Raw genomic sequence first — 13,276 nt, 5'->3', positions numbered from 1 at the left:
TGGAAACACATTTCACCTCGGCCCACTCCAACATGTCGTCATTCCGTTCCCAAAATTGGGTACGCATCGGCGGGGGACCCATGACCACAGTGTCCGGTCAGTGGTCAGTTTCCTCCGATTGGCCGTTCCGGGTTTGGCTGGAGCACAGCGCTCCGTTTCTTCTAGCGAAAAAGGCAACGTGATTATTCCCCCGCTGCTCACGCACCGTTCCACACAATGCTTAATCCCTTGGGGTTATTTTTCTGCAGACGTTATATAACTCTCTGATCTGAGGATAATAAAGCAGACGAGGGGTGGACGGTTTGCGTTTCTTGAGCAGGTGGGCTCCGGCCGGTTGCTCCGTTGGTCTGAAGGAGCAGGACAAAGTTTCAAATCTGGCAGCACCTTTAAGGCCAACGCAGTTTCATTCAAGGTCAAAACTTTTGCCCCTGCTCAACGCTTCCTCAGCTACGGTGAAATGATAGGTAACGTGTGAGCCAGAAATTCCCCTTTCTGATGTGTAGTGATTAAAGAGCAGCAGGGTATTCTGGAGAACAGGGTTCTATTTCCCCTTCCTCCTCTGCATGCAGCCAGCTGGGGGACCTTGGGCTTGTCCCAGTTCTCTGGCAGCTGTTCTCACAGAGCAGTTCTCTGAGAGCTCTCTCAGCCCCACCTGCCTCACCGGGTGTCTGTTGCGAGGAGAGGAAGGGGAAAGGTGTTTGTAATCTGGAGAGTAGGGTTCAATTCCTCGTGTCTCCTCCGCATGCAGCCCGCTGGAGGACCTTGGAGTGGTCCCAGTTCTCTGAGAGCTGTTCTCACGGAGCAGTTCTCGGGGAGCTCTCTCGGCCCCACCTGCCTCACCGGGTGTCTGTTGCAGAGGGAGGAAGGGAAGGGTGTTTGCAAGCTGCGTTGGGACTCCTTCAGGTAGGGGAAATCAGGATATTTAAAAAGTTCTGCTCCCAATTCGATCCTCGTAAACGTGGCTAATGTTGCCCACACGTTTGCCACGGCAGGTTCTCTCTGGCCGCCCGCGGTTCTGATCGGCCCGCATCTTTCAAGCGGGGAGGCAAGGAGAGAGGAAGCGCTCGCTTTATTTTCAATTTCATCTGGGATTGCTTCTGTTTATCATCAGAGGCCTCCTCACACCACGAAGGCTATAAACGTGATGAATAAGCCGGTTTGTGAGCACCATCGGCCAGGCCCCTGATTCGTGGCCCGATGCCGGCTGACCGCGGCTGCCCCCCAGGCGCCAAAATGAGCAGCAGGAGAACTGGGCCAGAAGAAGAAAACCTGGACGCTGTGTACTGCCAAGTGACAGACAAAGAGCCCCGACCCTGCGGGCATTGTGTCTCCTCGCTGTTACACAAGCCGCGCCATGCGCCGGTCGCCTCGGTGACCCTCTCCGCGTAGATGCCGATGCGCTTTTGGTCGCCAGCCGAGAGCCTGGGAAGTCGGCCGTAGCAAAATCAGCGTTGTGGCACACCTTAAGGTCTGGCTGCATCGGTCGGCCTTCTGGGAGCGGCTGCTCACGCCCCCTTTTCCGTCTTATTATAATCATCATAATGAAGGTTTATTCTTGGAGCCCTGCCCTCTTAATAGACTCAGAGCGGGGAACATCAGAGGGAATCGCAATATTGTACAATTTGTCATAGTGTTATAGAATTCAAATTAAATAATTGGATTTTAAAATCATTGCAATTATTGCTTTAAAAAAATAACCCATCCTCAACCTTATAGTTTTAGTCAACTGAGGGTAGGAAGATGTTTACCCAAGGGAGGCCGGCGTCTTCATGAGGTTATCTCCTGGCCTCAACCATAGGCCAGGAAGAACAGCTCTGTCTTCTTCCACTTCTCCTTTTTCTGCTTCTTTTTCTTCTGATTTTTCTGCTGCTTTTTCTTCTGCTGTCTTTTCTGCTTCTGTTGCTTTTTCTTCTTTTTCTTCTGCTTTTTCTACTGCTTTTTCTGCTGCTTTTTCTTCTGCTGTCTTTTCTGCTTCTGCTGCTTTTTCTTCTTCTTTTTCTACTGCTTTTTCTGCTGCTTTTTCTTCTGCTGCCTTTTCTGCTGCTGCTGCTTTTTCTTCTTTTTCTTCTTTTCCTACTGCTTTTTCTGCTGCTTTTTCTTCTGCTGCTTTTTCTGCTTCTGCTGCTTTTTCTTCTGCTCTTTTTTTTCAACTTCTGCCTTTTCTTTTCCTTCGACTTCTCCTTCATCTCCTCCTGCTTTTTCTACAGCTGCTGCTTCTTTCTCCTCTAATTCCTCTTCTCACCCTCCTCCTCCAGCATTTCTTCTTCTTCGTAAGAAAGAAGTATAAAAGGGATGCAAAAGAGGAAGGGGCCGGAACAGGCAAAGGAAGGTGCTGTAACAGATCGCATTATTCAAAAATCACAAGCAAGAAATGTCCCCCTTTACAATAATGGCCACTGTGGTTAGGCCAGCCTCCAGTTCTTACCACTATCCCTCTTCCCCACTCGCTGCTTCTGAGAGAACTGAGACCAGGATCCTGCTGTGAGGAGCCGTGCGCCTCTCCCTCCCGTTCTCCTGAGCTCTGGCAACTGGGAAGCTCCCCCTGCTGAGAGGTTACGAGGCCAGCGCCTGTCCAAAGGCATCACAGTCAAGTGTGCAGCCGCGCATGGGTTTTTCTTTTTTAAAAGCAACCCAAAAACCCTTGCAAAATGTCACTGCGCATACCGAAGCGAGTGATGCGTCTCTCACAGTGGCAGCTTGTGCACGGGGAGGCATCCAGCCTTCCGCTCCGCCGTGGCTGTGACATCTGCCAGTCAGGATCAGACCTCCTCGTTAAAGGAAGAGCTGCGCACCGACTAAAGAGGCGGCTCTAATCTGGAGAAACCGGTTTGGTTCCTCATTTCTCCACGTGTCGCCACCTGGGTGACCTTGGGCCAGTCGCAGTTCTCTCGGGGCTCTCTCGGCCCCTCCTGCCTCACAGGGGAGAGGAAGGGAAGGCGATTGTCAGCCGCTTTGAGACACATGAGGCCTGCTGGGTGACCTCGGGCCAGTCACAGTTCTCCAAGAGCTCACTGACCTCACAGGGTGACTATTGCGGGATCCTATAGGTAAGTAAGGCAGGGTGTAAATATGCCCTTAGGCAAACTCTAAATATCTACAAAGGTGAAGATACTGGTGGACCCAGAAGTGTGATTAGCCACAGGGCCGGCAAAAGGACACTGTTCCGCCAGGCGTAGATGTTGGGGGCCAAGATGCACAGATAGACTGCACCTGTCACTCCCGCCCACCCAAAAACGCAGAGATGGAGCCTTGGGGTTGAATGTTTGCTATTATTATTACAGTTTTTATATTCTGATTGTCTCACTATTGTACACCAGCCCGAGCCTGGATGCAGAGAATAAATTGAATAATAATAGTAATTGAACTAAATAGATAACAGGCAAGGCTCAAGAAAAAGCCCTTAGCTTCCCCCCTCCCCACCTGCTGGATCTCATCCCTTTTACCTCCCTCCCCCCCCCCCCCAACTACAGGATCTTTGCCCGGTGACATTAGCGGAGGCTAAATTTAGAGCCGAAGACTCCGAAAGCCCCTTTTCAGCCCGTGTCCGTTTGAATTTTTGACTGCAAAGATGTCAAGGGGTCAACGCTGCTACAGCGTGATTTCGGAAGCAGGCCGGCTCATTTAACAATAGCTGCAGCGGTAGCAGAATCTCTGCCTTGACCTCGTTAATCTGAAGATCCAGGAAGGTTTTCTGCAGCTGGAGAGAGAGGAGGGGATGGGGAAGGCCTTGATCTGGGACCCTGGCTCAGGGGCAGAGCCTCCGCTTGGCAGGCAGGAGGTCCCAGGTTCAATCCCCGGCATCTCCAGGTAAAGGACCAGGCAGGAGGGGATGGGGAAGGCCTTGATCTGGGACCCTGGCTCAGGGACAGAGCCTCTGCTTGGCAGGCAGGAGGTCCCAGGTTCAATCCCCGGCATCTCCAGTTAAAGGACCAGGCAGGAGGGGATGGGGAAGGCCTTGATCTGGGACCCTGGCTCAGGGGCAGAGCCTCCGCTTGGCAGGCAGGAGGTCCCAGGTTCAATCCCCGGCATCTCCAGGTAAAGGACCAGGCAGGAGGGGATGGGGAAGGCCTTGATCTGGGACCCTGGCTCAGGGGCAGAGCCTCCGCTTGGCAGGCAGGAGGTCCCAGGTTCAATCCCCGGCATCTCCAGGTAAAGGACCAGGCAGGAGGGGATGGGGAAGGCCTTGATCTGGGACCCTGGCTCAGGGACAGAGCCTCTGCTTGGCAGGCAGGAGGTCCCAGGTTCAATCCCCGGCATCTCCAGTTAAAGGACCAGGCAGGAGGGGATGGGGAAGGCCTTGATCTGGGACCCTGGCTCAGGGGCAGAGCCTCTGCTTGGCAGGCAGGAGGTCCCCGGTTCAATCCCCGGCATCTCCAGTCTGTAGGGTGAGCTGCCCCTGCTAAAAGGATGCCGTGGCGCTCTTCCCCAAGGGCCCTGCGGGGTCCGCGCTGACTCTCAAAGCGCCGCCTCTCGCCACGGGCAAACATCTGCGTGTTTCAGCCGGCCGGAGTAAGAGCTCACATTAGATTATCAACGTGCTCGCATGCGGCGCATTATCGTTCCAGACAGAATAACATGTGCTGTTTTCGTGTGTTTCCCTTCCCGTTCCCCCCCCCCCTTCTCACGACTGCAGGTCAGATCGGCTCCTAAAATAAACCGGGGAACATCACATGGCCTCTCCGGAGCTGCGATTTCGGAGCTAGTTGTTAAAAAGAAGGGGGAGAGGAGAGGAGGAAGGGATTGTTGGGAAAGAGAGAGATCAGCCTAATAGAAGCTCGAATAATAGAGTGTTTTTCCCCCCCATTTGGGGAAATAATGACCATCGAGCAGCCAAAAAGCCAGCGAGAGGCCATGCTTTTGGAAGAGTGCTGTCTCACTCCAGCGCAGCCCTGTGTGGGCCAGAGGCTGCCAAATTGGCTCGCTTTCCAAAGCTTCTGAAGAATTGCTGCTGATGAGACCAGAATTGGGATTGTCCGCACCATTAGCAGCTCTGTTCCTCCGTGAATGAAACATCTGGAGCCTGAGTGAGGCGTTGGGTTAAAAACTGGGACGTAAACGAGAGAGAGAGAGGAAAAGAACGTTTTTAAAAAAAGAATCCAGTGTTGGGATTCGCAATTGCATCTCACCTTCCGTTTTTTATCCCGTCCTTTCCTGAGGAGGTCCTGGCGGAAGCGTCTCTCCGGTTGCCACGTTATCCGTACAACACCGCTGTAAGGTTGACCACGCCGGGAGACAGCAGAATGGGGGATTTGAACCTGGTTCTTTCAAGGCCTAGTTGGACTTTCTCAGCCCTATGCTGCAGTGGTTCCCTTTAGATACTTGGGATAAGTCGGTCCAGCCTGCTGTCGTGGTTAAGAGCGAGCCGGGTTTGATTCCCTGCTCCTCCACATGTCGGCCGCTAGGTGACTTAGGGCTCATCACAGCCCTGATAGCGCTGTTCTCACTGAGCATTCCTGCCAGAGCTCTCTCAGCCTCTCCTACCTCACAAGGGGCCTGTTGTGGGGAGAGGAAGGGAAGGTGATTGGGAGCCGCTTTGAGACTCCTTCAAGCAGGGAAAAGCAAAGAATTAAAAAACAGCTCTTCTTCTTATGTATGGGATGCATACACTATACTGGCTCTCTGGAGGCGTGGGATGGACCAAGAAGGACTGTATCAAGGTAAGACAGTTCCCTCTTGTGGTCTCCCATCCAAGTCCTATTCAGGTTGCACTCTGCTTAGCAGCCAAGATCTAAGATAGGGGTGGCCCAGCTGTGGCTCTCCAGATGTCCATGGACTACAATTCCCATGATCCCTGCTGGCAAGGGCTCATGGGAATTGTAGTCCATGGGCATCTGGAGAGCCACATTTTAGCTACCAGGCTGGCCTGTTGCTACGACCTCTGTCGCCCCTTGGAATATCCAGGGGGCACCCCGATGGGAAACAGAGACAAAATCTGCATGGGTTTTGCAGCAGAGACCTGTGCCCACGGATTTTGTCCGAATCTTTCCCCCCAGATCCTTCCGGTGGAGGAAAATGCCATGTTGGAAGAGGCCCCTGTTCCGAGATGGATTTTTCCCCCCCTCTGATGTTTGTAGAGTGATTCATGTTACGAAGTGAGGTCACGGCTATTTTTAGAGCAGGCAAATTCTCTGGTTCCCCAAAGGCCATGTTGAATTGCTGGCTCTGGAACAAGGCAGAGCTGAACAACAGAAAGCCATAGGAGGGGGGGGGTCTCTTTGGGGGCAGAGGGCTCGGACGTGGCCGGCACAGATGGGGCCTGACCCCACAGCCTCCCTGTCCTGTCTTGATCCAGCCGTGGCCGAAGTCAATTCCATGGATTCCTAAGCTTGTAGAGCAATAGTTCACATGTGAATACTTCAGGCTGCCTGCTACTGAATCAGCTCCACCCACCCCCATCAAATTTAGAATTGTCCCCTCAGACTGGGCACAGCCCCTATGGGGTTTGGGGCAGAGGTCTTTCGTGTTGCCTGCTGGCCAGATCTTTTAACTGGAGCTGCCGGGGATTGAACCTGGGACCTTCTGCCTGCCAAGCGGAGGCTCTGCCCCTGAGCCAGGGTCCCAGATCAAGGCCTTCCCCATCCCCTCCTGCCTGGTCCTTTAACTGGAGATGCCGGGGATTGAACCTGGGACCTCCTGCCTGCCAAGCAGAGGCTCTGCCCCTGAGCCAGGGTCCCAGATCAAGGCCTTCCCCATCCCCTCCTGCCTGGTCCTTTAACTGGAGATGCCGGGGATTGAACCGGGGACCTTCTGCCTGCCAAGCAGAGGCTCTGCCCCTGAGCTACGTCCCACATGCCCCTGCCATCGGACGACGCCTTTGTCTCTTAGAACAGAGAGGCAGGACAAAGGGATGCATAGAGAGCTCTTGGTATTTATTCCCCCAATTTCAACGGTGCCATGCACAAAGGGGTGTCACAGAAGGTACAGCAACACGGCATGGTCACGGCACAACATACAGACCGACACGTTCATTACACACGGGGGGGGGGGATGTGCCCCTTCTCCCATTGCTGGAAACGACGCCCACGGTGTCACGTGGCCCCGGGAAGCCCGGAGACTGGCATTCAGGTGGGGCCATGGGGCTTCTGCACCTGTCCTGGTGTGCCTGTCAGCCGGCCACGCTGACCTCAGTTTTCCTGATCTGCGAAATGGGCTGAGCGCAATGACCCTTTCCGCTGGCAGGCAGTGAGTTGCGATTTCCCTGTATTGCTCTGTAAGTGTCTTGTGGGGGAGGGAGTGGGTGTCCCCCCCACCCCACCCCTTTGACATCTTGGAAGACACACAGGAGAGACAGCTGCCCTTTTGGGCTGGCGGCGGGTGGGTTTGGTGGGTGGGGGGCAAATGGCTTTTTTTCCCAAGGGACAAACTGAAGGAAGGAGGAGGAGCGGCAGCTCCAGGAAGCCCCTGGTCGCGATCATACCTTGGCCTCCCTCGCAAGACCGTTGTAACAATTATATTAAAAGGGCCTGAAGCTCATTGCTTGGAGTGTGGGGTGGCGGAAAGCACCCCCCAAGTCGCAGCCGACTTATGTCCACCCTCTAGGGCTTTCAAGGCAGAAGAAAAGCAGATTTGATTGGTCATCCCCAGCCTCTGCATAGCCACCCTTCCCTGCTGACCTCCCACCCAAGGGCTGACCAGGGCTGACCATTCCCAGTTTCCCAAATCTGAGAAGACCAGGCAACTACTTCAGGATGATCTAATGACCTTCTGTCCCCCTGACTGTTCATTCTGCCCATGTCTAACAAGCATACATAATTCTGGGACGCGCCTCTGTTTTTCCTTTACTCAGGAGGTAAAGCTTTGAGTGCATAAAAGAGTGGGTTTTTTTTTTTTGGGCAGGATGGGGTGAGGAAGACAATATCCTGTCTCCAACCTGAGACCGGCTAAACACCCACCTCCCCAGCGCTCACAGACAATAGAAGGGGACGGGGAAAGACATCTTTCGACTCAGCGTCGAGGAAAACGGGCCGACGTCTCTAGGACTTGCGGAATACTAACATGGCGGGAGACGGCGGGAGCGTCCCCACAAGCCACCGCCACCTCCGTAGTGCCCCCCTCTCCACCGTGGCCGATGGCTTACACCCCATCCCACAATGCAACAGGTTTACGTTGGGGGGGGGGGGAGGGAAGGAGCTGGTCCCGGGTCACATCAGGAGACACTTCTCCGCAGATTGCTTCAGGTCGTCGAGTGTGGCCTGGGCCTTATCCTTCAAGGAATCCAGGTCGAGCGTCTGGATGTTGGTGAGCTGTCCGATTACAGAGTCCCGCTCTTCCTCTTCCTCGTTATCTTGCTCGATCATCTTGGCCAGCTCCTTGGGGAGCTCCACGTCGCCCCCCACCACCTGGATCTGGTTGTCGTCCGTCTCGTTCTAAAGGGAGGGGCGACGGCGGTTCGGGAGCAGAGAAGAAGCAGGGGTTAGAGTCCCGGGCTTTGGGGGTCAGCCAGCCACATGCCCCTACCATGCCCCCCACCCGGAAGTGAGAGGGTCTCACGGGGCCATGCCCCCTGCAGGCCCATCACTGGCCACTTGGGGAGGGGGCGGGTCAACCTGTCCAGATAACGGTAGATTTGCTGAAAATTAAAAAACCTTTCACAAGGTTCTCCCCGGCTGCTATTTTGAGACAGGGTGCTGGATGAGACGACCCCTGGTCTGACCCAGCAGGGCTCTCCTGATGTCCTTAGGAAGGCCTCGGCCTCTCTGCCCTGTTGCTGGCCCTCCAGAGGAACTGGTTGGCCCCTGGGTGAGACAGGAGGCTGGACAGGATGGACTTTCAATGGTCTGACCCAGCAGGGCTCTTCTGAGGTTCTTAAATACATGAGTTTCCTTCAAGGCTCCCAGCTGACTTCCGCGTAACAGAGGAATCTGCCCTACGAAAACATGAAACTGCCCAGATCAAGATCTTTCCCATCGCCTCCTGCCTGGAATGAGGAACAGCCACCGAAAATGAGGTATGAGGAGATAAACAGAGCCCTGTTGGGTCAGGCCAGTGAGGGTCTGTCTAGTCCAGCCTCCTGCCTCACACTGTGGTCAAGCCAAGCAGTTCCTCTGGAGGGCCAGCAACAGGGCAGAGAGGCCGAGGCCTTCCTAAGAACATCAGGAGAGCCCTGCTGGGTCAGACCAGTGAAGGTCCATCCAGTCCAGCCTCCTGTCTCACACAGAGGCCAACCAGTTCCTCTGGAGGGTCAACAACAGGGCACAGAGGCCGAGGTCTTCCCCAATGTTGCCTCCTGGTTCTCGGGTTCGGAATCTAACTGCCTCTGAACATGGAGGTTCCCTTTAGCCCCCCGTGGCTAGCATCCACTGATAGACCCCGAATTCACCTAATCTCCTTTTGAACATCTCCATTCCTGTGGCCACTTCTGCATCCTCTGGCAGCGAATTCCATGTCTAGAGGGCTAAACCTCTACATGGCAGGAGGCAGGACTGATAAACTAAAACTGGCCCAGATATATGAGCCCCCGGGTGACCTTCCCAATTCAGTTCCGCGAGGAAGGAGCTGGTATTCGGAAGCTGGCCCCGGCTACGATGCAAAAGCCCTTCGCTGGATGGAGCCTCCATGTCCAGGGGCAGCGTACCTTTGAATACCCATTGCTCTCGGGGTTTTCCAGGCCAGAGACAACCAGAGGTGCTTAGCCACTCCCTCAGTGGTCTCCAACCACGGCCGACCTGCTCAGCTTCCATGATCCGATGAGATTGGGCTAGCTTGGGCTAGCTGAAATCCAGCAAGGCCCCTTCCCCTCCCCACGTACCTTAGGCAGCCGGTATTTGTCCCGGAAGTGGCTCCGCAGCGTCGCCCTCTCGGCTTTGCGTTGCGCAAACTGGGCGTCTCTCTCCATTCTGCGGGGGAAACAGGGTGGCTTAGGAGGGCGGCAGGCGGGCTGTCTTGGGGAGGGGGGCTGGGGGAGCAGATGGCTCCTGATATCGGTCATCGTGCTCAGGTCTGCATTTCAGTGCCTTATGGAGGGTGATGTGTCGGGGTGGAATGCTGAAGGAGATTGTCTTTCAAAGGAACACACAAGAATACTTGCATCTGTGGCCCCATCAAGGTCAGGAATGTCTACTCTGACTGGCACTGACTCTCCCAAGTCTCAGGGTCTTCCCCATCCCCTCCTGCCTGGTGCTTTAACTGGAGATGCTGAGGATTGAACCTGGGACCTTCTGCCTGCCAAGCAGAGGCTCTGCCCCTGAGCCAGGCTCCCAGATCAAGGCCTTCCCCATCCCCTCCTGCCTGGTCCTTTAACTGGAGATGCCGGGGATTGAACCGGGGACCTTCTGCAGGCCAAACAGAGGCTCTGCCCCTGAGCCAGGGTCCCAGATCAAGGTTTCCTTGACTCTGTCCTCACAACAATCCTGCAAGGTAGAACAGCAAGATGTGAGTTCAGTAGCACCTGAAAGACCAGTAAACATTTCCGCTGTGGAAGCTTTTTGACTGGTTTGAGATTCCTCAGTTATTACTCCTGTCCTTTCAAGATGCACAGATGGTTGTGTGTTTTTTTTAATGCAGAGTTTGCAGTCCGTTCTGCAAGGGACCCCCAGGGGTGAGCGTTGCGTGTTTGCAAGCCATCCTCAGGAAGAGCCACGGCGAAACCTCAGCTGAATCTGCTACGTGACCACCAAAGAGTGACACGGAGAACGCAAAGAGGCAAGCAGCCGAGTTTCGGGAAGTTGGAGGAAGAAACAAATCCAAGTCTCTCCCCCCGCCTTCCTTTCAAAACCGGGGACCGAAAACGATAAACTGGGACTTCCTGTGTCAAAGCTGCGGTGAGAGACGGTCATTTTATTTCTTTCCCTGAGAAAACAATCCCCTCTCTCCAAGGCCAAAGCGGATTAAAAGATTAGGGGGTTCATTAAAGCGTTTTCTGGCATTCCCTGCTTTCTACCACAAATGCAAAAGCATTGTGTCAGCATCCCCAAAACTCCCTCCGTCCGGTACCGAGTTGGCCCGTAACAAGGAAAGGAGCTTTGCAACCCAAATTCTTATATCTGTGTGTTTCCTTTTTTTAAAAAAACTAGAATTAAAGTCGCCACCGTGCTCAGAAGTCTGCTTGGAGGGGAAGGCCATGCATGTGTTGCTCACAGATGGATCTATTTTTCATTCTTCGTGTTTGCTCCGTGTCAACGGAAGGAACAAATGACGGGGTGTCCTGGTAGAATCAGCTGGGTCTAATTTGTCATCTCCTGCACGTCCCGCTCTCTTAGGAGGGCTTCTCTAATGCCAGTTCTGGGGAAGGGAGTTCGGAGTCCCCAAAAATGTATAAATGTATAAAAATGTATAAAAGGGAAGGAAAAGGTGTTTGTATAAAGCCCCCAGATCTTGATGGGAAACCGTCTGCAGCAGGAGAAAAGAGCCACCGTCCAGGACCACCTGAAAGACTTAACAAAATTTGTGGTAGGAGCTTCCGTGAGAAGATCAAGAGTTCAGTGTCGCCTTAAAGCAACCTGAGTCCATCTGACCTTATATCTGGACGTGGTTTTGTACAGAAGGACAGATGGTGTCGCCTTCTGGCTGCATCTGAAGAAGTGAGCAGGGACTCGCGCAAACTCCTCGCCTGCCACAAAACTTGTTCATTTTTAAGGTGCTCCTGGACTTTTGTTCATTTCCACTGCTGGATTCTGACTCTGTCTGTCCTTGTATCTGGGAGAGTGGAGCGATTTCATATAGAAGGACAGACAGGTTCCCCTTCTCGCCATATCTGAAGAAGTGAGCATTGACTCAGGAGAGCTCCTGCCCAGCCACAAATCTTGTGTGTCTTTCAGGTGCTCCTCGACTCTTGCACATGTCTTCTGCTTGATTATGGGTCCACCTGTCCTTGGATCTGGGAGAGTGGAGCGATTTCATATAGAAGGACGGACGGACTCTCATTCCAGCTGTATCTGAGGAAGTGAGCAGTGACTCATGAATGCTCACATCTGTCCAACAGTGTCGCCGATTTGATGGCACAACAGGACTTTTCCTCTTTCCTACTTCTCCCAAACCTTGTCGGTCCCCAATTTCCTAACCGGGCTCCAATCTAGCTCTTCTAGGGCAGACTGATGTGGTCACCCTCCTGAGACAATAATGTCCCAACTGGATGTTTCTTATTGTCAGCAATAGGATATCGCCGTTTGTAGAGAGCCAGGCAGATGACTCAGATATGTCCCGTTCAGATTGGTAGTTTAGGAAGCGGCGGTGGGGAATTAACCTGCACATCTCGCTGATCTATCTCACCTGGACACGCTCCCCTTTTCAAAGTCCCTGTCTAACTCGTTCAGATTCTCTCTCCTCTCCAGACATGGAGCCAACCGGCTGCACATGCAAGAGTGACAAATTGCATCCCTCCATGGGAACAGGGGAGACATGACCCAGCTGTGACATCGGCACGCCTCGCCTTGACTCTGTCGGACAGGTGATGCCTCCCAGCCTTACCTCAACTAGGGGGAAACCTGTACATTTCGAAAGCACCTTGAGCCAGCTCAAAGACTTGCTCCTTCAAGAAGGAAAAGGGGTTAAGAAGACCTTGTTCTTTCTCCGGCTCCCCTTAATAGGGCAAAAGGCCATAGAAGGCCAAGGCTTGTTCTCCAGGACGTCCGTCCCAAATATCCCAAATATCCCAAATTCCCCTCCCCTCTCCCCAAAGTCAACGAGGTTTGCGGCCTCGCTCCGAGACTTACTTCTCTTCTACCAGCTGCTTCTGGTACTCTTCGTACTCCTCCCGCGTCATCCCGTGGGCCTCCGCCGGGGTCTTCTCGCTTTCCCCTTTCTCCTCTCCTCCGAGGCCCCCCGTCAGGTTCTTCAGTTGCCCACCCACCACCGACTTCACCATGAAAGCCATGCCTGGGGATGTGCGGGATGCGCGGGAGAGAGTTTGCGTGCGGCGGCGGGAGACCCAGACACGGAGCGGCCCCAGGGGGGGACGAGGTGGGCGGCCGGAGCTCAGCTGCCGATCCGGTTTTAAAGCGGCATCGTCTCCCGGGGAGGGTGCGCCTCTGGGCGTGTTCCCATCGATGCGCCGGCTCCGGAGGGGGAGAATTCGTCCGAGGGGGTGGGAGTCTGGTGGGCTTCAGCACCGGCAAGCTGTGAACAGCTCCCGAAGCGGACCTCCCCTTGTTCAGTTCTTCCCTTAGGGTTCGATGTTCAGCACCAGGAGGGGTGGACAGCGTCCAGCGTCTGGACAAGCGTCTTCCAAGCGGATTGATCTAACCGTGATCCGGATCCGACCCTTCCGGTCCTCAGCTGCTTCCAGAGAGCCCAAGCTGGTCTGACTTCGCTTGCGGAGTGTGACTGCTTAACTCTGCCT

At 54.2% G+C, this 13,276-nt stretch overlaps 1 protein-coding gene across 1 annotated transcript; it reads right to left on the bottom strand.

The window, feature by feature from the left end:
• Positions 1 to 6,852: 6,852 nt before the first annotated feature.
• CPLX3 (complexin 3) lies at positions 6,853 to 13,276 on the bottom strand. The gene is made up of 3 exons (XM_077317857.1): positions 12,651 to 13,276; positions 9,749 to 9,836; positions 6,853 to 8,366 (listed from the first exon to the last, which is right to left on the bottom strand). Exons 1-3 carry the CDS (start codon positions 12,809 to 12,811, stop codon positions 8,142 to 8,144), a joined length of 474 nt encoding a protein of 157 aa, XP_077173972.1. The 5' UTR covers positions 12,812 to 13,276; the 3' UTR covers positions 6,853 to 8,141.

Source organism: Paroedura picta, chromosome 18 (genome assembly GCF_049243985.1).
Source record: "Paroedura picta isolate Pp20150507F chromosome 18, Ppicta_v3.0, whole genome shotgun sequence".
Taxonomy (NCBI): domain Eukaryota; kingdom Metazoa; phylum Chordata; class Lepidosauria; order Squamata; family Gekkonidae; genus Paroedura; species Paroedura picta.
Note: the sequence above shows the minus strand (reverse complement) of the source record. Positions and strands in the feature narration are given on the sequence as shown.